The following is a 22,398-nucleotide window of genomic DNA, read 5'->3' as shown; positions in this document are numbered from 1 at the left end:
ACCTGCTCACGAAACATTCCTAACCACTGTTCAGCCTACCACCATGAAGGAACATCATCTAATTTCGCTCTCTCCTCAACTAAGAGAGAGGCGAAAGGAGTTTTGGAACAACTCTTTCGTGCAGCTACTTCACCAGCACAATCTTGCCACCAACTGCTGGATCTGTGGGTTGCTACCCCATGCCACTGGACATTCAATACCATTCATCCCTTCACCCTTCTCTGTCCACGGCTCCTGCCTTGCCTGGCTGATCCTCCTGCAAGAGAGCTATACGGGCAATGCCACCTCCAGCAGAACTGCAGCACATTCTCCTCATGGGGCCGGGCGAAACAAGACAAAGACACACTTCTGCCCGCTGACCCCCAGCGACTCGATCCAAATGGACATCCCGGCCAAAGAACGAATCGAAATGCAGGTGTTCAACAATCCAACCAGACCCACCTTCTCCTATCTGCGGAAACGAACGGCTGCCACTCTGACTGTGGCCCTGACGGTCATCAACGTCACAGGCCACATGTGTGTAGAAGGACTTGGGACACAGCTGGTGGGTCGCAGCGCTTGCCGCTTTACCAGCACTCTGGATTCCCCGGATCCACCTTCCTTTGTGTCATCTCCAAACATGTATTTCATCTGCGGCACGAAGGCCTACACCTGGCTCCCCAAAGGCTGGGGGGGCACTTGCTACATCTCCTTCGTCCTTCCTCCAACTTATGTGGCCCCAGCGAATCACCACAGACAAAAACGAGCCAAAGACGTTGAGCAAGCCGACTCAACAGGGGCACAGTTCCTCGATGCTATGAAAGGACTCGTCCCCCTCTGGGGCCCGATGGCAAACAGCCGTGCCATCCGACATTTGACTCAGGCAGTCGAGACAACCATGAACATCACAGCGGGCATCTTTGCCAACAACACTGCCGAGCTCCAAGCGGTCCGTTTGGTGGCTCTTCAGAACCGCCTCGTTCTAGATGTGGTTCTGGCGGACCGTGGAGGAGCATGCCGCATTATTGGGGCCAGCTGTTGTACATACATACCAGACAACTCACCCTCAGTGTACAAAGCCATCGAACATCTTCACAGACTCTCTTTGGAAGTTCACCAAGAGCAAGAAGGATGGTCGCTTGGTGGTTGGTTCTGGGACACCGTCAAAAGCTGGGGCTGGAGACTGCTCACCATTATCCTGATTCCCGTAGTTGTAATATGTGGCCTATGCTTAGGAATTCAATGTTTGCCACCTATGTGTTCTTTATGTGCGAGTTGTATTTTTCCCAAAACTGTGGACATTGGAAGCGAACATATGAGAGCATTGTATGATACCGAAGTTAGGAATTTGATGAAAATTGACATTGAGTAAAGCAAGGTGGCTAGATATGTTGAAAAGGGAGGACTGTTGAAAGTTGGGCTGAAACCGTCAACATTATCGGCGCCCTCTTGCTCTCCTTAAACCTTTTGTGCGCGTAAAACAAGCCGCCATTTTGGGCACCATGGCTTCCCTGCTCCCGCCGAGAGCCAGCGCGCCTCTCTCTCCCTCCTAGCTTCGCTGGCAACCCCCTGCTTGCACCTGCCTTGAGTCATAAACCCCTCTTCGGCGCTGCTCTGCCCCAGGCCCTCATCCTGTTCCCAGCGCGACACCTCCCTGCTCCCCTCTCATGATCTCCGGACCTTTGACGCAAACCCCTTTTCCCCGTGTGCCCGTTTGTCTTCCCCGTTCCCAGGCCGACACCCAGCTCTGCCGATACCAATCCCTTGCCCCTCCCCGTACAATAGAAAGCTTCCCTCCTCAAAGGACCCCCCGAGATGATCAAAGCCCCCCCCCATCCCACGAGATCCGATCGAACCCCACACACTCCGTGAATCAGCGGAATATCCAGCTGCGCGATGATCACCACCTGTTGTGAACGGGGCGGGGACTTCCACTGTAACCTTGCGTGGGAACGGGCTGGGAAAGGGGGGATTCTGAGGATGTCTTTCCGTACATCAAAGTATCGACGAGAATGTGTTACATGCAATAAACAGATAAACGTGTGTATAAGAGGCCAGGCCTCGGGGATGCAGTTAGAGCACCTCAGAACGATACCTTCTGTCTGTTTCGTTGTGTTCTCCTCCGGAGAGAATAAAAACCTTGTTTCCTGCCTTCCAGTCTCCAGCGCCTGCCTCTTCAATAGTTCAACTTCTTTGTGGGTTCAAGAGGCGACACCGCCGGGCAATACTTAGGGATCTTATATTCTGGTTGGTAGTGCCCCCCAGTTAGATTCTACAGATGCTTGTTTCCGGTCCAGGGAAGACATGGTTTGGCAGTTCGGGCTGGACTGTTCCCATGAGGCACAGGGTCAGACTGATTTGCATATTGCCATGTCTGAACTGGGGTGGCCGAGTGAGCTAAAGAATGGTGATGGATTAAACCCAGATCAGTTGACTGGGGGTGAGTGTTTGATTTGCTCAAACGCTCCGTCCATCATCCCCTTTTGTATCGTTAACAATCCTGGAGGCAGAGTGCTTGGTTATGTGTGAGATGGTGCTCTAGCATGAGCTGAGCCTGTCTGCAGATTTCGGAACCATGTCCTTATAGCTGTTCTTTGATATCGCCATACCATATACTCTTAAGTGCATTATAATCCTCGAGGTTGAATGCTAACTTTGGTTTGGCTTTATCTAAACATGTCGTGTAAGGTGTCATACGCTTTGGAATACTACCCCCCTCGACAATTCTGGCAACGGGGGTAGCATTCCACCCTTCTAGAGGTTGAAGACATGTTAGTTCTGACTATCCCGGTTAAAGTTAACCAGAGCCCCAGCGTCACAAAATGGACGCTGCTGCCACAGACACAAGTCTGACCTCCTGCTGCTGGGAGTCCTTCCAGTCACGGAGGTTTGGACAATAGGTTTCCTCCCTGGAGAGGTGCGAGCACCACCCCAGACAGGACTTTGTGTATTGGGACAGGGAGGGATGAATAGAATGAGACACTGCCTGAGGCACACTAGGTGCTTCATGCAAACCCCAGTTCAAACCGGTTGCGGGGGCACTCCAGCTCAAGCTCTGGCGCGAAACTGAACAAAGGAAAGGGGGTGTAACACCCCCCTTCCTGGTCCCACCCATAGGTGGGACCTAGGAACGAATCCAGCCCCTTTTAGCTGTATAAAGGTAGGAGCTGTGTCCCTAGACTTTAGATTTGATCCTAAACTGAAACTTGAACGAAACTCTGGACCTTCGACATTCTGCTGAAGCTGAAGACCGAAGAATCTCCCTTGTGGCCAAGGAGTGATCACCCTGGGCAACCAGGCACCATCCAGCAAATCAACGGCTTGCTTTGTCAGCGTTCCCGCCGGGACCCGAGCACAGAGCCTGACAAGACCCAGACTTCCAGACCTCTCTGACCCTCTCTTCACGACTGCAGCATAGCTGAGATCCGAGGAGGCGACGAGACACGTGGGACCGGCCATCTTGAAAAGTCCACGATTTGCTAACTGTGCAGCTCCTGAGGTATCCTCGAAGCTGTGCACTGGGGATTGAGAAGCCCCGAATCCGAGCTCCACCTGCACCGAAGATCAGCCCTCCACACTCCACGAGTACTGCGTGGGGCCCTTCTGCTTGTGTTCTGCTCAGCGCGTTGTCCGGTTGCTGGCCCGTTGGCTAGTAGCCTCTGTGACGACAATCCTTTTGAATCACCTCGCTGGTCTGGTTGCTCCAGACTGGCCCTTGCCTCCCTGCAAAGGTGAGGCAACTCAGACCCTCCTGGTCTGCACCAGATCATTTTGTGTATCCTGCGTGGGTTGCCTTTGCTTAGGCTTGTTGGCTCCAATCCGGAAGTCGACCCCTACATCTGCGAGAACCTTCGTGGGACAGCTCCTCTCCAGCACCTGGTCGTTCCAGACGCCTCCTGGTCCGCGTGGCTGCAACGACAAGCTTAACGACAGCACCTGATTGCTCCTCGACGACGTCTGGTTCCTTCCTGGTTCCACCCGGTCACTGGCTAGTGACCCAGACACTGTCCCCTCAGCTTTCAGGTCTTCTTCATCTTCGATCCACCCGGACATCTTTCTCCTGGTCACAGGCTCCATAGACTTCAACGGCGAAACCCGACACATCTTCACACCTATGCACCAGCTGCCTGTGGGTGAGGTAACGCGAGTACTTCGGTGCTCCTAAGGGTATTGACTATCCAAGTGCCTAGGTTTTCAGTTGTTTCCTTGTAGCTAGACCGGAAGTGTCCTGAATCTTCATTTACTTACCTTCTAGGTTCCCATTGACTTTCTATTGACTCTTGCGAGAGTGTACTGACACTGCACGCGCCGCCTGTGGGCCTCCTACTCCTAACCTAAGGTTCAGATAGTGTAGCCCCAGCGATTATCTAGGCCCTAGGCCTTTCCTTTTCCCGAGTTGTGGTTCTTATACCACTTACTTAGTATATGGTTTTACGCGCCTCTAGGGCCTAAATGTAACTTGTGCTATTTAAAGTATTTCTAAGAGTAACTTGTTATGTGCTTTTGCCTCGGATCTCATAAAGAGTTCAGAGGAGTGTGTTAGTAAATAAATACATATATATTTCATATATATATCCTGTGTGGTGTCCTTTCATTTGATATTCAAGGGGTTACATATGGTAAAACAGCTGGCTTTACACACCCTCAAGAGTCTTTTAGCCTAAGACTGTTCTGTCCACGCTACCACTAGGATAGCTGGTCTATAAGGTTGGCTTACAACCATCACCGTAAAGGTTGTTTGGACTGGTGCAAGGTGTTCACTAGAATAGTGAACATCATATACCAGGCCAACTTCTCACACGCATCCTTACCCTCGGCCACAGCCTGGGACAGCACAGCCTGGACCTCTTCAGGACACTGGGGCAACACCTCACCAACGGTATCCCACACCGCGTGGGAATAGCGGCACAATAGACATGCAATGTTCACCAAACTCTGCCCCAGGCTGGGCGACGAGAACAACCGCTTGCTGAACTGCTTCAGCTTCTAAGAGTCCTTATCCGGCAGCACAGTGGGAAAGGCACTCTGAGACGTCGAAGCTTGAATGACCAGGATCTCGGGTGTAGGGTGAGTAGTCAAAAAGGCAGGATCACACGGCGCCGGGCGATGACGCCTGGCGACGTTCTTGTCCACCGGCGCCCCTGTGGCCGGCCGCGACCAATTGCCCAACAAGACATCAGTGAGGGCGTCATTGAATGGAAGCAGCGGCTCAGATCAAGTGGACACCGACTGGAGCACCTCAGTGAGGAGATTAGTTTTCAGGGCCACCGTAGGGAGATCAAGTTTAAGGACCTCAGCTCCCCGATGGAGCACCACCGTATACGAGGCACCTTCCTCCATGGTGGACGGGGGAGAGGCAAACCCTGGGTCAGATGAGACGTCGAGAATGCCGGCCTTCTCCAAGTCGTCCGCCCAATCCTGCTTGGAGTCGCACTGACGAACAAGAGGGTCCTCGGACTCCTTCCAGTCATCCTCAGCCGCCGTGTGCGGTGCAGACCCCGGTGGCTTGCCAGGGACCGGGGGAGAAACACACTGCATCGGAAACGGCGCCGGCCGGGGCCAAACCGGTGCTATATCCCAATTCGAAACACAGGCGGGGACAAACCCGTCCAGGAACCAGGGCAGAGGGGGAACCAACGGCATTCACTGCAGCGCCACAGGCGAAGCTGAGGTCGGCGCTGGGGCCTGGAGCGTAGGACCTCTTGGTGCCGGCGCAGGATTCTGCGGCGCTGGGGCCGGAGCCGCCGGAGGTGTCGATGGCCCAGCAGGATCCTGACACGGGGCCCAAAGGCGCACCGTTGGGAGCCCGAGGCCTAAACAGGCGGTCCATGGCAGCAAGAAACTCTTGCTGCTGTGCGGGTGTCGCCAATGGATCCGGGTAAGGCAGGTAGGCCGCGGGACGCACAGGCTTCGAAGGAGACACGGGGCGGAACCCCTGTCCCCTCGTCCGCATCCGAGGACCGACGGGGGAGGGGTACATTAGAGAGCGACAACGCTTCTTCGACTTCTTTTTGTGTTGTCTGTTACCCGAATCCGAGGGTGAAGACTTGGAGCCCGAGGAGCGGTGATGGTGGCCCTGCGAGCATTCACGAGCGCAGCCCCTGGACCGCGAGCGGCGCTGGGACGAGTGCCCAACTTCAAGCAACTTCCGGCGCCGCTCCCTCAAGGCCTTCGGGCCATGGCCTGACCGGACCGGGAGTCGTGGTCGCGCTCCAGGCAGTAGAGACAGACGTCTTGGGGGTCCGCCAACGACATATTGCAACGGCAGGCCCCACAGGATTTAAAACTGGGCATCCCTACGCACCAGAGAAGACCAACAAGAGACATAAGTCCCAAACAAAATAGTCAAAAAGTGACTAGGGTACCTGCTCTAACCGGATCTGCGCTTACAGGCGCGGAAAAAGAAAGAACTGACGTCAGCGTGCATGGGTGGCGCCTAAGTTGTCTCCGTGACGTCATCTTGGTGCATACGACGCCAGCGGCGGACGCGGAGCCGCACAACGCCACCTACTGATACGCAGTGGTACTGCTAGCAAAACCTTTCGGATCCAGTCCGACGCCTGGGGATATTCTAAGGTAGGAATCTATCACAAACGTGTCTTTCAGATATTATTTTTATGTCAAAGGGGGCAGTCCGCAGCGCAGATGTCAGCTCCGCACCGCAGGCTTATGCTGAGCGCTCAGAGACAGACCACAGTTCTCCGGCCCAGACATCCGGACGGGGGAGGAAGGGAAAGTGAAAGCGCATGCGCGTGCTGTGTTCCCGCGAAGACAGGAGATGTGCATGTTTACGGAGTGCACATCTCCTGCCCGTATGCGTGCACATCTCCTGTTCCCCTTCGGCAGAGAAACCGACAACTATAGGTCTCGCCAAGGCGAGCAACGCATGCGCTACGTCCCTAGGCGAGACATAAAAATGAAGTATATGTTGGACATCCTGAAGCCCAGGAACAAACATTACCTTAATATAGGTGATAATGTGGGTTTCATACTCACAGAGGAATACCGTAATCAGTGAAACAGTGCAACTATTCTGTCCTGTGCAGTGGCATGCCAGACCCTGAGGCAGAGAAGTCTAAAATGGTCTATCAAAAGACCATAAAGAGGGAGCACCCTCAGAAGCCATACTATTCTTAGCTCTTGTCTTGGTCACCATTCTCCCTGAACCCCTAATGCCCTTTAACGAAGCACTGACTAATGTTCTTCTAGGAACCTGGTCCAAACCTAACACAGGGGCTCCTGTGAACAAGACAATTGCCAGCTGCCATCACCCGGCCCGGGTGCCCACCATTCTCCCCACTACTGCTAATTTGCAGCAAAAGCTATGAAAGTAAAAATCTTTGCCAATGATCTATTATATTTTGATGCCGTCACTTTTCCAACAGCTGTAAATGCCATGTGTCATTCCTTAGAGTAGGAAATCTGCAGATCATTCTCCAAAGGAAAACATTTGCAGATACATCTCAAGCTTAAAAAAATGTATTGCCATAATTGTTGTCTGGGCATGTTTTGTAAACAGTTTACCTTAATGTTGTCCACTGTTCGTTTAAGATGGTTCAGTGCCTGTGGGATGACTTGGAGCCAGTTGCAGGCAGTAGTGTGTAGAGTTCTCATCCAAACAGGACGACCGTCTGAGGTGGAATCAGTTCTTTGCTTCTTCTCTGTTTCTGCATAGGCCAAGTCGTCTTCATCCTCGAGCATCTGCATTTTCAGCATTTTACTAATCATGTCAATTCCTGCGCAACAAAATAAAGAAACATGATGAAACAAATCATTATGGTTGTGTAGGAAGAATTTCGTTTTTACATTTCTACCATTACTTTCAGGCTTCAAATCTCTTGGGCTCCAGGTTGTGGAAACTATTATACAACTAAGGAGCCAACAAAAAAAAATGAATAAGTTTACTTACCCACAGTAAAACTCTGGTGGATACTCTAGCGAAGCATACATTCCTTACCTTGTGAATCTCCTCATGTGCCAGACTGGACCTGAAAATGCTCTGCCATAGCTCCAGAGCACCAGCATGTAGTGCCATCATCTATCCACTGCAATTTGAAACTGCCTCTAGACTGGACAACAAGGAGCCACATAGAAGCACCACCCCAGCCCACAAAGCCAGTTTATATACCATATCCTTCTGTGCTGTCGGATGCAGTGTGTGATTCAAAAATTAAAATGAACTGGCGGTGTATGAATCACTTATTAATTCTCAAAAGTGCACTCCACTGAAAGGGGGGGGGGGGGGTTAGGCAGCCAGTGAGTAATCTGTGGTTAGGTAAGTATCTATTAGAAAGAGTGTTTCCCAATGTAAGCAACTTGCTATTGTGATGGATGCAGATTTCTCACCTTGAGAAGGACTACTGAAGCAATGCCCTTTCAGAAAAGTGCATTTATACTAGGAAGTCCTGCAGGACTGAACAGACAAAATGTCCATCATTGGAGAGTTGGCATTCAATGCAGTAGTGTCTGGTGAAAGTATGGACGATAGCTGTCAAAAACCGCACCACCACTAACTAAAGTCGTAGTAGCAGCCATTGCTTTGGTGAAATGAGACAGAAGGCCCTGGCAAGGATAATTTTTGGCCAAGGCCTAGCACAGGTTGGTGCGGAGGATAATCCATTGGGTAAAGGTTTGCTTCTGGACTGCATTCTCCCTTTTTTGCACCCGGGATTGCAACAAACCATTGATCTTCAGCGATGGATCTCTCTGTTCTATAGAAATTAAGAGCACGAAGTTAGTTAGACCATTGCACCCTTTCCTCCTCTTTGGATGAGTGTGATGGAGAAAAGAATACTGAGAAAGTGAAGTACAGAGAAAGGAAACACCACTTTTGGCTGAAATGATGCATGAGTCCTAAGCACCAGCTCGTCAGGAAAAAAGTTAATACACGGAGGCTGAACTGACAAGGTCTCACAAGTGACAAGTAGTTGCAGTGAGATGCAGTTTTCAGGGTCAAAAGAGTACAGCTGTCCAGAGCTACGAAGTTACTACACTTTAAGAAGGCCAAGATTAAATTAAGTTCCTAGTGTGGCTTTATAAGTGACTGAGAGAAACCTAGACAAACTCTGCACAACTGGTGACTTCAACGAAGAGGGCTATTTAGGCAAAAAAAGGAAGGCCCAAACAGCCAACAAACTGCGATCAATTGTTCCCGTACCAAAGGCTTGGTGGCCCAAAGACAGTACAAACAAAGGAATATGCTACTTACCAGTATGCATCTGTTCTTGGCATGTAGGGCTGCTGACATTCATATCTGTGCATAGATGGCCGCCTAGTGTTGGGTCCGGATGATTGCACGTTGTTGTCCTGGAAGAGTCTTCGAAGTATCACGAGATAGGTGGCTCCTCCCTCGGACTACAGTGCGCATGGGCATCCTCTCCATCCTCAGATTGTTTTTCGCCATTGAGGCAGAGATGGAGTATGGTACAGTAAAGGATGTCCATGCAAGAAAGTAAGAAATTAATAATGAATACTACAGCTGCGACAGGCACCGGGGAGGAGGGTGGGCGATATGAATGTCAGCAGCCCTACATGCCAAGAACAGATGCATACTGGTAAGTAGCATATTCCGTTCGAGGCATGTGGGCTGCTGAATTCATATCTGTGCATAGAATGTATAGCAGTCTCTCACTTAGCGGTGGCTACGTGTGCCACCTGCAGCAGTCTGAAAAAGAGTTTTTAGAACAGCCTGTCCTACAGCTGCTTGCTGTTTGGAATGTACATCTACACAATAGTGTTTTGTGAATGTATGTATGGTAGACCATGTGGCTGCTCTACATATTTCCTCTAGAGGAATATTTCCTAGGAAAGCCATGGATGCCCCAAGTTTGCGTGTAGAATGCGCTCTTGGGGGAACTGTTAAAGTGCGTTTTGCTTTTAGATAACATATTTGGATGCACTTAACTATCCATCTGGCCAATCCAGATTTTGAAATGGGGTTGCCTTTGTGTTGTGGTGAGAAGGCAACAAACAACTGTTTAGTTTTTCGAAAATCCTTACTTCTATCAATGTAGTATAGAAGTGCTCTTTTGACATCTAGTGTGTGTAGAGCCCTTTCAGGTACTGACTGTGGATTTGGAAAGAACACTGGCAGTTCTATTGTTTGATTGATATGAAAATAGGATACCACCTTGGGCATGAACTTCGGGTTGGTTCTAAGAACTACCCTATTTGCGTGTATTTGGATGAATGGTTCCTGAATAGTTAGGGCTTGTAGCTCACTAACTCTTCTAAGTGAAGTGATTGCCACTAGAAATGCCACTTTCCATGTTAAAAATTGTAATTCACAGGAATGCAATGGGTCAAATGGTGGTCCCATTAGTCTGGTTAAAACGATGTTAAGGTTCCAGACAGGTGAAGGTGGATGTTTTGGGGGGATTATTCTTTTGAGTCCCTCCATGAATGCCTTAATCGCAGGTACTCTGAATAGCGAAAGATGCTGCCTGTTTTGAAGATAAGCTGCAATGGCAGCGAAGTGTATTCTTATAGATGAATAAGCTAAATTGCAACGATGTAGGTGCAAAAGATAGCAAATGATATTTTGCGTTGAAGCATCTAGTGGGTTTACGTCATTGTTATTGCAGTAAATGACAAAACGCTTCCACTTTGCGGTATAACAAGCTCTGGTTGTAGGTTTTCTTGCCTCCTTGATAATGTTCATACAGTCAGGAGGTAAGTTTAGGTACCCAAACTCTAAGACTTCAGGAGCCAGATTGCAAGGTTCAGCTGTTGCGGATCTGGGTGCTGTATGTCTCCATGGCTCTGAGTGAGTAGAGTGGGTGTTAGCCGCAGTCTTTGATGAGGTACCACAGAAAGTTCTAGGAACGTTGTGTACCATGGTTGCCTCGCCCATGTCGGAGCAACCAGGATTAGTGTCAGTGAATGCTGGCGTAGTTTGCGTGCCACTAGCGGTATTAACGGTGCTGGGGAAAAGCGTATGAAAATCTGCCTGATCAGTTCATCCATATCGCAGTGGACTGCGGATTTGGAAACCTGGCGGCAAAGTACCGGCATTTTGCGTTTTCCTTTGTGGCGAACAGGTCTATCTCTGGTTGTCCCCACTGTTGGAAGTATGGTTGGAGCACCGTGGGATGAATCTCCCACTCGTGCAGCTGTTGGCTGTGTCTGCTGAGCAGATCCGCTACTTGGTTGTCTTTGCCTGGGAGGTGTTCCGCCATGAGAAAAATGTTTCTTTGGATGGCCCACTTCCACATGCTTTGTGCTAGATGTGATAGCTGTGGGGAGTGTCTTCCTCCCTGTTTCTGTATGTAGTACTTTGCTGTCATGTTGTCCGTCCGGATGAACAAGTTACTTACCTTCGGTAACGATATATCTGTAAGAAACAGTAGTTAGTATTAGATTCCTTACCTTAGAATATCCCCAGGTGTCAGTCTGGATCCGGAAACTTTTGCATAGCAGTACCCCTGCGCGTCGGTAGGTGTCGTCTGCAGGCGTCCCCTGCGGCTCCGCGTCGTCGGCGTCGTGCGCCGTGATGACGTCGCTGGAGTATATAGACGCCGCCTCCGCGCGCTGACGTCAGTTCTTTGCACACAGCTTTTCCGCGCCAGAACACGCAGAGCCATGTGAGAACTAACACTGGTGCCATATGAAACTAGGGCCCTGAAAGGGATGTCCTTAACCCTAGGTATCAGTTCGCAGAACGGGGAGGATGGGTGGGGCGGTAAGGAATCTAATACTAACTACTGTTTCTTACAGATATATCATTACCGAAGGTAAGTAACTTGTTCATCTGAAAGAAACAGGTTAGTATTAGATTCCTTACCTTAGAATAGATACCCCAGCAATACCAACCCCGGTGGTGGGTCTGCGAACCAATACAATCCTACACCAGAAAATCCTGGAGGACCGAACGGCCAAAGAAGCCGTCCCTCCGGACTTGACTGTCCAGGCAGTAATGCCTCGCAAATGTGTGCAGCGAGGCCCACGTAGCCGCCTGGCAAATGTCCTGCAAAGGGACTCCCCGGCTCAGGGCAGTAGTAGCCGCCGTGGCCCGAGTGGAATGGGCCCTCAGCCCAACAGGAGGCTCCTTCCGAGCCAAAGAGTAGCATGCTTTGATGCACAGGACGACCCATCGAGAGATGGTTCGTTTCTGTACCGCCCTTCCCTTCTTCTCACCCACGTAGCCAACAAACAGTTGGTCATCCACCCGGAACTGGCGTGTGCGATCCATATAAAATGAAAGCGCACGTTTTGGGTCCAGACGATGGAGCCGCTCTTCATATTTTGAAGGATGCGGAGGCGGAAAGAAGGAGGGTAAGGTGATGGACTGCCCGATGTGAAAAGCAGAAACTACTTTGGGCAGGAAAGAAGGTCTAGTTCTAAGAACCACCTCGTCAGGATGAACGGACAAGAAAGGAGGTTTAACAGAATGAGCCTGGAGCTCACTCACTCTCCTGGCAGAGGTGATGGCAACCAGGAAGGCCGTCTTTAAAGTGAGAAGACGGAGAGGACAGGAATGAAGCGGCTCAAAGGGAGCACACATCAAGAATGTCAGAACCAGGTTCAAGTCCCACTGAGGCATCACGAACGGAACAGGTGGATACATGTGCGTGATGCCTTTCAAGAATCTCAGTACAATAGGGGACTTGAATAAGGAAGGCTGATCAGGAAGCCTTAAGAAGGCAGAAAGGGCAGAAAGGTAGCCCTTGATAGTGCCCAGAGCAGAGCCCTGCTGGGCAAGAGAAAGAAGGAAGAGGAGAACCTCGGAAAGAGGGGCAGAAAGGGGATCCACAGCCTTTGCTGTGCACCATGCCACAAATCTGTTCCACCGGCAGGCGTATACCGACTTTGTGGAGGGACGCCTGGCTGCCAGAATCACATCACAGACTTCAGGAGGCAAGTCGAATGGCCTCAACTGTCGCCGCTCAATCTCCACGCATGGAGGTGGAGGCTGGATAGGTTCGGGTGGAGGACTGTCCCCTGCTGCTGCGACATAAGGTCCTCCTGAAGGGGCAGGCGGATCGAGGGACCGACTGACATGCTGAGTAGCTCGGGATACCAGTATCTTCGAGCCCAGTCCGGAGCCACAAGGATAACTTGGGCCCGGTCGCGCCTGATCTTCTTCAGCACTCTGGGCAGAAGTGGTATAGGCGGAAAGGCGTACAACAGACCGCAACTCCACTCGCGCCGAAAGGCGTCGCCGAGCGAGTGCCGTCTTGAAAACTCCAACGCGCAGAACTGATGACATTGCGCGTTCTCTTCTGTGGCGAATAGATCTAACCAAGGCTCTCCCCATTGCTGAAAGAGGCCTCTCGCCACGTCCGAGTTCAGACGCCATTCGTGATCCACGGAGCACCGACGGCTGAGTTCGTCCGCCCTGGCGTTCAGAGAACCTGCCAGGTGTTGAACCGTCAGAGTCACGCCCTGACGTTCCAGCCATTGCCAGAGGCGCAGAGCCTCCTGGCAAAGGGTCCACGACCCCACACCGCCCGGTTTGTTGCAGTACCACATGGCGGTGGTGTTGTCCGTGAACACCTGCACTACACTCCCGTTGACAAAGGGGAGGAATGCCTTCAGTGCTAGGCGAATCGCCCGCAGCTCCAACATGTTGATATGGAGCCGGGACTCCGCCGGAGACCAGATGCCTCTGATCTCCGCCTCTCCCAAGTGGCCTCCCCAGCCATGGAGGGACGCGTACGTCACAACTAAGTGCTCCGGTTGGGGAAGGGAGAGGGATCTGCCCCTGACCCAATCGCGGTCCGCAAGCCCCCACTGCAACTGACTCGCAGTGCCCTCCGAGATCAGGACATGGTCGGACAGGTTGCCCTGATGCTGGGCCCACTGAAACTTCAGGTCCCACTGCAGAGCCCGCATCCGCCATCTGGCGTGAAGCACCAGAAGGATGCAGGAGGCCATCAGCCCCAGAAGCCGCGGCGTCAACCTGACCGAAACCCGGGACAACGGCTGAAAGATGGGAATCAGAGCCTGAATATCCCGGACCCGCCGTTCCGGAGGATAAACCCGAAACTGCGCCGAGTCGAGAACCGCTCCGATGAAAAGGAGCTTTTGAGAGGGACACAGGTGTGATTTCGGCACATTGATGGAAAACCCCAGCTCGTGCAGGAGGTCTGCCGTCATCTGAAGGTGGTGGACGACTGTTTGGGGCGAGCCCGCCTTCAACAACCAGTCGTCGAGGTAGGGGAAGACTGAAACCCCTAACCGGCGCAGATGAGCTGCGACCACCGCCATCACTTTCGTGAACACCCGTGGGGCGCTGGTAAGGCCGAATGGGAGCACGATAAACTGAAAGTGCTCGTGGCCTACCGTGAACCGCAGGTAACGCCGGTGGGCCGGCAGGACGGGGATGTGAAAATACGCATCCTGCAAGTCCAACGCTACCATCCAGTCTTGTGGGTCTAGAGCAGCCAAGACCTGAGCCAAAGTCAACATCTTGAACTTCTCCTTCCGGAGGAAGCCGTTGACGTTCCGTAGGTCCAAGATAGGACGTAGGCCCCCTTTGTCCTTCTTGGGTACCAGAAAGTAGTGGGAGTAGCAACCACACCCTACTTCTGGCCCAGGAACGCGCTCGATGGCCCCCTTGGCCAAGAGGGCCGTAACTTCCTCCTGCAGAAGTGTCAAGTGGTCCCCCGACACACGGTGGTTCTGCGGTGGCATGGCTGGAGGAGTGGTCTCGAAGGGGAGGGAGTAGCCCCTTCGGACGAGCTGCAGCACCCACCTGTCCGACGTGATCGTGCGCCAGCGGGAGTGGTGATGGCGAACCCTGTCACCCACTGGCGTCACATGGGCCCGAAAGCTTGGACTACGAAGATTTGGAGGCTGCTGCGGGGGGAGGTGTGGACTGACCTCGCCGCTGTCCCCTACCGCCACCCCGGCGGAATCCACGGCCGCCACCGCGCTGAGGAGCGTTCTGCGGTGCGTGGCTGGCAGCACGTGTGGGACCGCCCCTTCCGTGGCCACGAAAGGAGCGAAACAAACACGTCTGCTGGCGCTGGGTCGAAAGACCCAAGGACTTGGCCGTGACCCTGGAGTCCTTGAAGCGCTCAAGCGCGTTGTCCGCTTTGTCGCCGAACAGGCGACTGCCATTGAAAGGCATGTCCATGAGGGCATTCTGGACATCCGGCGAGAAGTTGGCGGATCTCAGCCAAGCATGGCGACGAATCGCCACCGTCGTGGACATAGCCCGTCCCAGCGAGTCGGTCGTGTGAAGACCACACCGTATGGAATACCTCGCCGCGTCCCGGCCTTCAATCAAGGCCTGGTTGAGCTTGTCCCGCACCTCCTGCGGGCATAGCGGCAGAGACTCCGCGACCGTATCCCACAGAGAGTGGGTGTAGCGGCCTAAGAGGCATGCGGTATTGCAAGACCGCAGTCCTGCACTCAAAGACGAAAAGACCTTCTTGCCAAATTGGTCATATCGCTTAGATTCCCGATCGGGCGGGGCCGTCGGGAATGCGGACTGGGAAGTGGAGGCTTGGATCACCAGACTCTCCGGGGAGGGATGGGTGGAGAGGAAGGCAGGGTCGTCCGAACACGGACGGTGACGCCTGGCAACGTTTCGGTCAACAGGTGAACCGGAAGCGGGCCTGGACCAGGTGCCCAAAAGGACATCCGTCAGGGCGTCATTAAACGGCAGCAGAGGCTCCTGTGGGCATGACTGTGGTTTGAATACCTCGGTGAGGATGTTAGGCTTCACCTTAGCGACGGGGAGCTCAAGGCTCAAGGCCTTGGCAGCCCTCATCAGCCCCAGCCTCCGACGCCACAGTGGGAGGCGAGACAAACCCAGGGTTAGGCGACTCGTCCAGACCACTGGCATCACCTAAGTCACCTACCCAGTCCACGTCGTACTGGCATGCTTGTGACAAAGGGTCCTCAGACCCCTCCCAACCCTCTCCATAATCGTCCTCATCGCCATAGTTCGAGTCAACGATATAGACCGGCTCCTCTGAGCCAAGGGGCCCCAACGGCGCCGGACGATGCCGGTCCGACTCCGCGTCAGGAGTCAGAGAGGGAATGGGGGTGGCGCCGGAGCCCCGACGCCGGCCGGAACCGATGGCGGAGCCGCGCGGAGGCGGCACCACGGGTTGCCCCGATGGAATCGGCGCCGGAGAGGCCGGTTGACCAGCCGGCGACGACCCTGAAGGGCCCAGCGGCGCCGGGGCCGGAGCCGCCGGCGGCGTCGGGGCCGGAGCACCCGGCGGCGTCGGGGCCGGAGCACCCGGCGGCGTCGGGGCAGGTGCACCCGAACCGCTCGGGCCCCCAGACGGGACCGATGGGCCCGCAGGCGCCGTAGGCCCCGCCGGAGGAGACATCGCCCTCATAGCCATGAGGAACTCCTCAATCTCCTCGCGCGACGAGCCTTCCCCAGGGACCGACGGGTATGGGGCAGACGGCGTCGGCGACCCACGCGGGGCCGCGGGGGTGGGGCCACCCGAACCCCCGGCCGCATCACACGGGCGTCGGGGGGAGTCGGGGTACGATGACGACGCCCCGACTTCTTGTGTCGCTTACCTGAGGAACCGGAGGAATGGTGGCGACTCCCGGAGCGCTCATGGCGGCTCCACGATCGTTCTCTCGACCGCTCCCTCGACCTCCGACCGGACCGGGACCGCTCTCGACGCGGGGCCGACACCCGGAGCTCGAGCAGCTTGCGGGACCGCTCCCGCCTAGCCTTACTCGTCAAGGCCCGGCAGTCGACGCAGGACTCCACGTCGTGGTCCGGGCCCAGACACCGGAGGCAGAGTCGATGGTGGTCGGTGACCGACATCAGGCGGTCGCACCCGTCGCAACTTTTAAAACCGGGCATCCTACCGGCACCTGAAGAAGAGTTAGATATAACAAAAACTTGGTCAAAGACCGGAGTACTGCTCTTCGGATCTGCGCTAACTGGCGCGGAAAAAAGAAGAACTGACGTCAGCGCGCGGAGGCGGCGTCTATATACTCCAGTGACGTCATCACGGCGCACGACGCCGAGCCGCAGGGGACGCCTGCAGACGACGCCTACCGACGCGCAGGGGTACTGCTACGCAAAAGTTTCCGGATCCAGACTGACGCCTGGGGATATTCTAAGGTAAGGAATCTAATACTAACCTGTTTCTTTCAGATCAACAGCTTTGTTGCATTAATGTACTTTGAACGCTTTCATTGCCAGAAAAATTGCCATCATTTCCAGCAAGTTGATGTGCATTTTCTTTTGTTGTGCTGTCCATAGGCCCTGCACTGTGTACTGAAGGACATGGGCTCCCTGTGAGAAGTTGGCCTGTAGGAGAGTAGGGTCTGCAATCCTATGATCACCCAGATTTTTGCTTTTTGCTGCACAGGTTTACGACTTTCCCTGGCTGTGGGTCTGCTAATCAGACCCACAGCCTAGCTGTTCTCTCTATCCAAATTGTACTCAGGTACTGAATTGGCACTGGGCCCTCTCCAAGTCCCTGTACCCAGGGCTGAGGTGCACCCAGAAGTCTCCCAGGGGCTGAAGCATGTATTGTGCCACCCCTGGGTTGACTAACTAAACTGACACAACTGGCTGCACGACAGCTGGGGCAAGGTGGTGTACTCACCCTTTGCTTTAGATATAGTATACCTATATCTAACCCTAAAATGGACACACAGATCTCCTATCAGTCACTCCTATGGCAGGCCTTAACAATCCTGAAGGCAGAGTGCTTGGAATCGTGTGAGATGGTGCTCTGGCATGAGCTGAGCCTGTCTGCGACTTTCGGGATCTATCCCTTAGCCGTTTCCATGATATCGCATACCATATACTCTTAAGTGCATTATAATCCTCGCGGTTAAATGCCAACTCTGGTATCGCTTTATCAAAACATGTCGAGTAAGGTGTCATACGAATTGGAATACTAACCCCTCGCCAATTCTGGCGACGGGGTTAGCATTCCACCCTTCTAGAGGGACACGACATGCATGTAACCTATAACCCGGTTTAAAGTCAGACAGAGCCTTAGCATCCACAAAATGGATGCTGCCACCGAGACACAAGTCTGCCCTCCTGCTGCTGGGAGTCCTCCCAGAGCAGGAGATAAGGACAAAGGGTTTCCTGCCAGGGGCGGTGCCAGCACCGTCCCAGACAGGGTTTTGTGTATTGTAGGTAGGCAGGGCTTCAGAGGAAGGTGACTGCACGTGGCACCCCGGTGCTCACTGTGCATAGGCTGGCTCAAACCAGTTCCAGGGTCACTCCAGACCCTGTGCTGGGGAAAAGCCCGCCAAGGAAGTGGGTGTAACCACCCCCCTCCTGGTCCCACCCATAGGGCAGGACTTAGTCGCGTGCCAGCCCCCTTTTCCCAGATAAAGGTAGGGACTGGCCCCCTTCCAAATCAGATCATCTTTGAATCCTGAAACTACTTTCTACGAAAGGAACTCAAGACTTCTTCCTAAGATTTCTCCCTTGTGACTAAGGAGTAGTCACCCTGCATCCGCAGGCACCATCTTAAAGAACACTGCGGTCTGCTGCACGTCCTTCCTCCGGAATCCGACTGCCCAGCTCGACGAGAACCGGCTTCCCTGGCACCTCTGACCTCTACCCACCTCTATAGCCAAGCTGAGAACCGTGGGTGCGACGAGACCTCGAGGGACCGGCCATCTTCAAGACTGCACGACTTCTGCACAGCAAGCCCGCCGAGTAATTTCCTGGTGAGTGCTTTGGGGTCCGAGAAGCCCCGACCCTGAGCAGCTCCAGCACCGAAGTGCAGCCTCCCAGCATCTCCACGATCTGCGTGGGGCCCTTCTGCTTTTTGCTGCTCACCGCGTTGTTTGGCTACTAGCCCGCTGGCTTGTGGCCTCCTGAACGACGCCCGACGACATTTCTGCTGCTGGTCTGGTTGCTCCAGACTGGCCCTTGCTCCCTTCCAGAAGAGGAGCACCCCGGACCCTCCTGGTCCACTCAAGACGCCATTTTGAGTCCACCACGTGGGCTTGAATTAACCAAGGCTTGTTGCCCAATCCTGGGTAACTTCGACGCCGACAGCTTCATCCATCGTGGGACAGCTCGCCTCTCCATCCTGGTCGCCGACAACGCCTCCTGGTCCGTGAGATCTGCAGAGCCAGCGTCGCCCACTCACCTAGTCGAGGTGACTACCATCCGGTGCCCTCCTGGTGCCCACTGACTACTGGCTAGTAGTCACGAACTTGGTCCCCTCTGCTTTCAGGTGTCATCCTTCTTAAAGATCCAGGCTTGGATCAACTCGAACCATCTTCACTGGTCGCCTGCCAGCATCTTTCTTCCAGGCTCCTGGTCCGGCAACGAGGATTCCCGACGTCTTTTGAGACCTATGCAGCTGCAGCCCCTGGGCTAGGTAACTTCGGCACTTCGGTGTCCCAGCATAGCCTCACTATCCAAGGGTCTGGATCCACTGTCGTTTTCTCCCTACCAGGTCGGGTTCGCCCGTGAACACTAACTTTGCCTTTACTAGCTCCCATAGACTTTGTCCCGCATCCCGCGTGAGAGTGCCCACTCTGCACCCGAGTCCCCTAGGTCTCCTAGAAGTAATCTAACGATTCCCTAGTCCAGTCCTAGCGATTCCAAAGCCTATTAGTACTGTTACTTACCTGCTAGTAATTCGCATTCCACTTTTAGAGTATATGGTTTTTCGTGCCCCTCGGGCATTTGTATATACTGTGCTAACTTAAGTATTTTCGTAAGAGTTTTGTTGTGTGCCTAGCACCCTGTCCTCATAAAGAGTACAGGGTTGTTGTGATTCTAATAAATACATTGTTTATTTTCATAACACTTGTGTGGTGTCCTTTCACTGGGTGTTCAAGGGGTAATGTGATGGTAAAACAGCTGGCTTAACACGCCCTCTAGAGTCTTAGCCTTAGACTGCTCGTATCCATGCTACTAGGATAGCTGGTCTATAAGGTTGACTTACAACCAATCATCAATAAGGGTTGTTTGGACTGATATATAGTGATCACTAGAATAGTGAGCACTGCACATCAGGCCAACTTCTCACATTGGTGAGCAGCGGTTGGGATTTGAGCTTGCTGTTGTTTTACCACACATGCCCTAAGAATATCTTGTGAAAGATCACATAAGTACTAAAGGTACATATAACTTAGCTTAGAATACTCTGAGTTCTACTGAACCAGCTGTTGTAGCTCCTAGGGCCTAGCACACCCTAAACTACAACTCTAGCAAGGGATCAGTAGGCAAACATATAGTGTAGGTAAGTGCACCACTTACACCTCACTAGAAAAGCATGTCTACCCAGGGAGAATCTACTGAGACTCCCCTGGTCAGTGTTGACCCTCCACAGGTCACTTCAAGATATGCAGCTCTCAGTTTTCAGGAGATGAGCCAAATCTGTGTCTCCAGGAAACTGAAGCAGGGGTCTAACCCCACCATTCCCTTTCTGATAGGTCTCTTAGAGACATATGATGCCAGAAAGCTTTCTCAGTTACATGAGAACATGCCAGCCTTAGAGGGAACCTCTGGGGATCCAGACCTCCCCAACACTGCTACTGCAGTTGAGGAGGAGGAGGATCAGGAGGAACTCTCTGGGGATGAGGTAGACAAAGGTCTTGAGGTAGTCAGAAGGCTAACCAGGGCCAACTTAGACTTACTTGGGCTAGGATCTGGGGGACCCCCAGTACTGACCCGAAGTGGGCCTAACCTTGGAGTTAGGAGAGATAGATCTCTTTCTAGGGACTCCAATACATCTCTGCACTCTAATGCCTCTTCTCAGGGGAGAAGGAATCCTCCACAGAGGAGATTTACTTCCCCTCAGAGAAGGGAGCATGAAGCTAGGATGAGACAAGCTGAACTGAGGATTGAAAGGGAAGAACTTGCCCTGGCCAAAGAGAAGCTTGCCTTTGCTAGAGAGCAGCAGATGAGTGGGCTAGCTCCCACTGGTGGCAGCAATCTCCCAAGAGATAGAGAGAAGGGTTTAGATACTAAACACCTGACTAAAATAGTGCCCCCCTTTAAGCAAGGGGATGATATCCAGAAATGGATGGCTGCTCTGGAGAGGGCCTGCACTGTGCAGTGCATTCCCCAGAGTCAGTGGGCAGCTATACTGTGGCTCTCCTTTGATGGTAAAGGTAGAGATAAGCTCCTCACTACAAGAGTAGAGGATGCTAACAATTACCAGGTCCTGAAGAATACACTGGTTGATGGGTTTGGTTTAACCACTGAACAGTACAGGTTGCTGTTCAGAGACACCCAGAAAACTCAGTCTCAGGACTGGTCTGACTTTGTGGATTGTGCCACTAAGGCTTTGGAGGGCTGGTTGCTGGGTAGCAAGGTTACAGATTACACAGGATTGTATAATCTAATGATGAGAGAACAAATTTTAAACAATTGTCAGTACCAGTTGCTGCACCAGCACCTTGTTGATTCAGATCTGACCTCTCCCCAAGAATTGGGAAAGAAGGCAGACAAATGGGTCAGGACAAGGATCAAGCAGAACCAGAACCAGAACCAGGGTGGTCAGAAGAAAGCAGACCAGAAGGGTAATGTTAAGAATGAGCAAAATGACCAGAAGTCTTCACCAGGTCCCCAACAAACCAAAGAGGGTGGGGGTCAGGCTTCCCAGAAGAAGAAGACTCAAGAAGGCCAGTCAAAAAGGTGGTGCCAGTACTGTAAAAGTAAATCTCACTGGTTTAGTGAGTGCACCAAAAGAGGAGGACAAACTCCTGCCACTACAGCCCCTAAGGCAACTGCACCCCCTAGTACAGTCAGTAGTGGTAGTGTACCTCCCAAGGCATTAGTTGGGTTAACCTTGGGTACTGAGGGGTCTGACAACTTAGTTGGCACACTCACTCAGGCTGTCCTTGTCTGTACAGGGGATATGGATATGTCCCCTGAGATAAGTCCCAATACTTTGGGCAAATACAGGCAGACACCTTTGATTAATGGCAAAATGGCTCAGGCCTATAGGGACACTTGTGCCAGTGTCACCATGGTGACACCTAACTTTGTGGACCCTGGACAGATCATGCCAGGTACTGATTTCCTGGTGACCAATGCCAGCAATGTCACTACTAGTCATAGTGTGGCAATTGTGGCTTTCTCCTGGGGTGGAGTGAAGGGACAAAAGAAAGTTGTAGTCAGTTCAGACCTCCCAGTTGATTGTTTGTTGGGCAATGATTTGGAGTCATCACAATGGTCAGAAGTGGAGCAGAGGACTCACATGGAGATGTTAGGCTTGCCAGCACATGTGCTTGCTGTGACTAGGTCACAGGCCAGAAGATGCCCCACTGAACAGGTGCTGGATCCTGAAATTATGGACCAGACACCTTCCAAGAAGAAGAGCAGTAAGGGTAAGGCTTTGCCTTCCCCCTTGCCCCAGGTTGAGGATCAAGTCTCTGAGGAGGCTGATCTGGAAGAGCTGAGGGAAACTGAGCCTAAAGAGCTTGAACTTGATCAAGTTGAGTTTCTGGGCTCAGGGGGACCCTCCAGAGCAGACCTGGGGAAGGAACAGTTGAGCT

At 52.8% G+C, this 22,398-nt stretch overlaps 1 protein-coding gene across 1 annotated transcript in view; it reads right to left on the bottom strand.

Moving 5' to 3' along the window:
• Positions 1–22,398, bottom strand: part of DYNC1H1 (dynein cytoplasmic 1 heavy chain 1) — a 1,596,152-nt gene that overhangs the window by 268,083 nt on the left and 1,305,671 nt on the right. The window contains exon 73 of the mRNA XM_078660192.1: positions 7,504–7,715. Within this exon, the coding sequence (XP_078516318.1) occupies positions 7,504–7,715 (212 nt within the window). The remainder of the gene's footprint in view (positions 1–7,503; positions 7,716–22,398) is intronic.

The sequence above is a fragment of the Lissotriton helveticus genome, chromosome 9, assembly GCF_964261635.1.
Source record: "Lissotriton helveticus chromosome 9, aLisHel1.1, whole genome shotgun sequence".
NCBI classification, from domain to species: Eukaryota; Metazoa; Chordata; class Amphibia; order Caudata; family Salamandridae; genus Lissotriton; species Lissotriton helveticus.
This window is presented reverse-complemented; position numbering and strand designations above follow the sequence as displayed.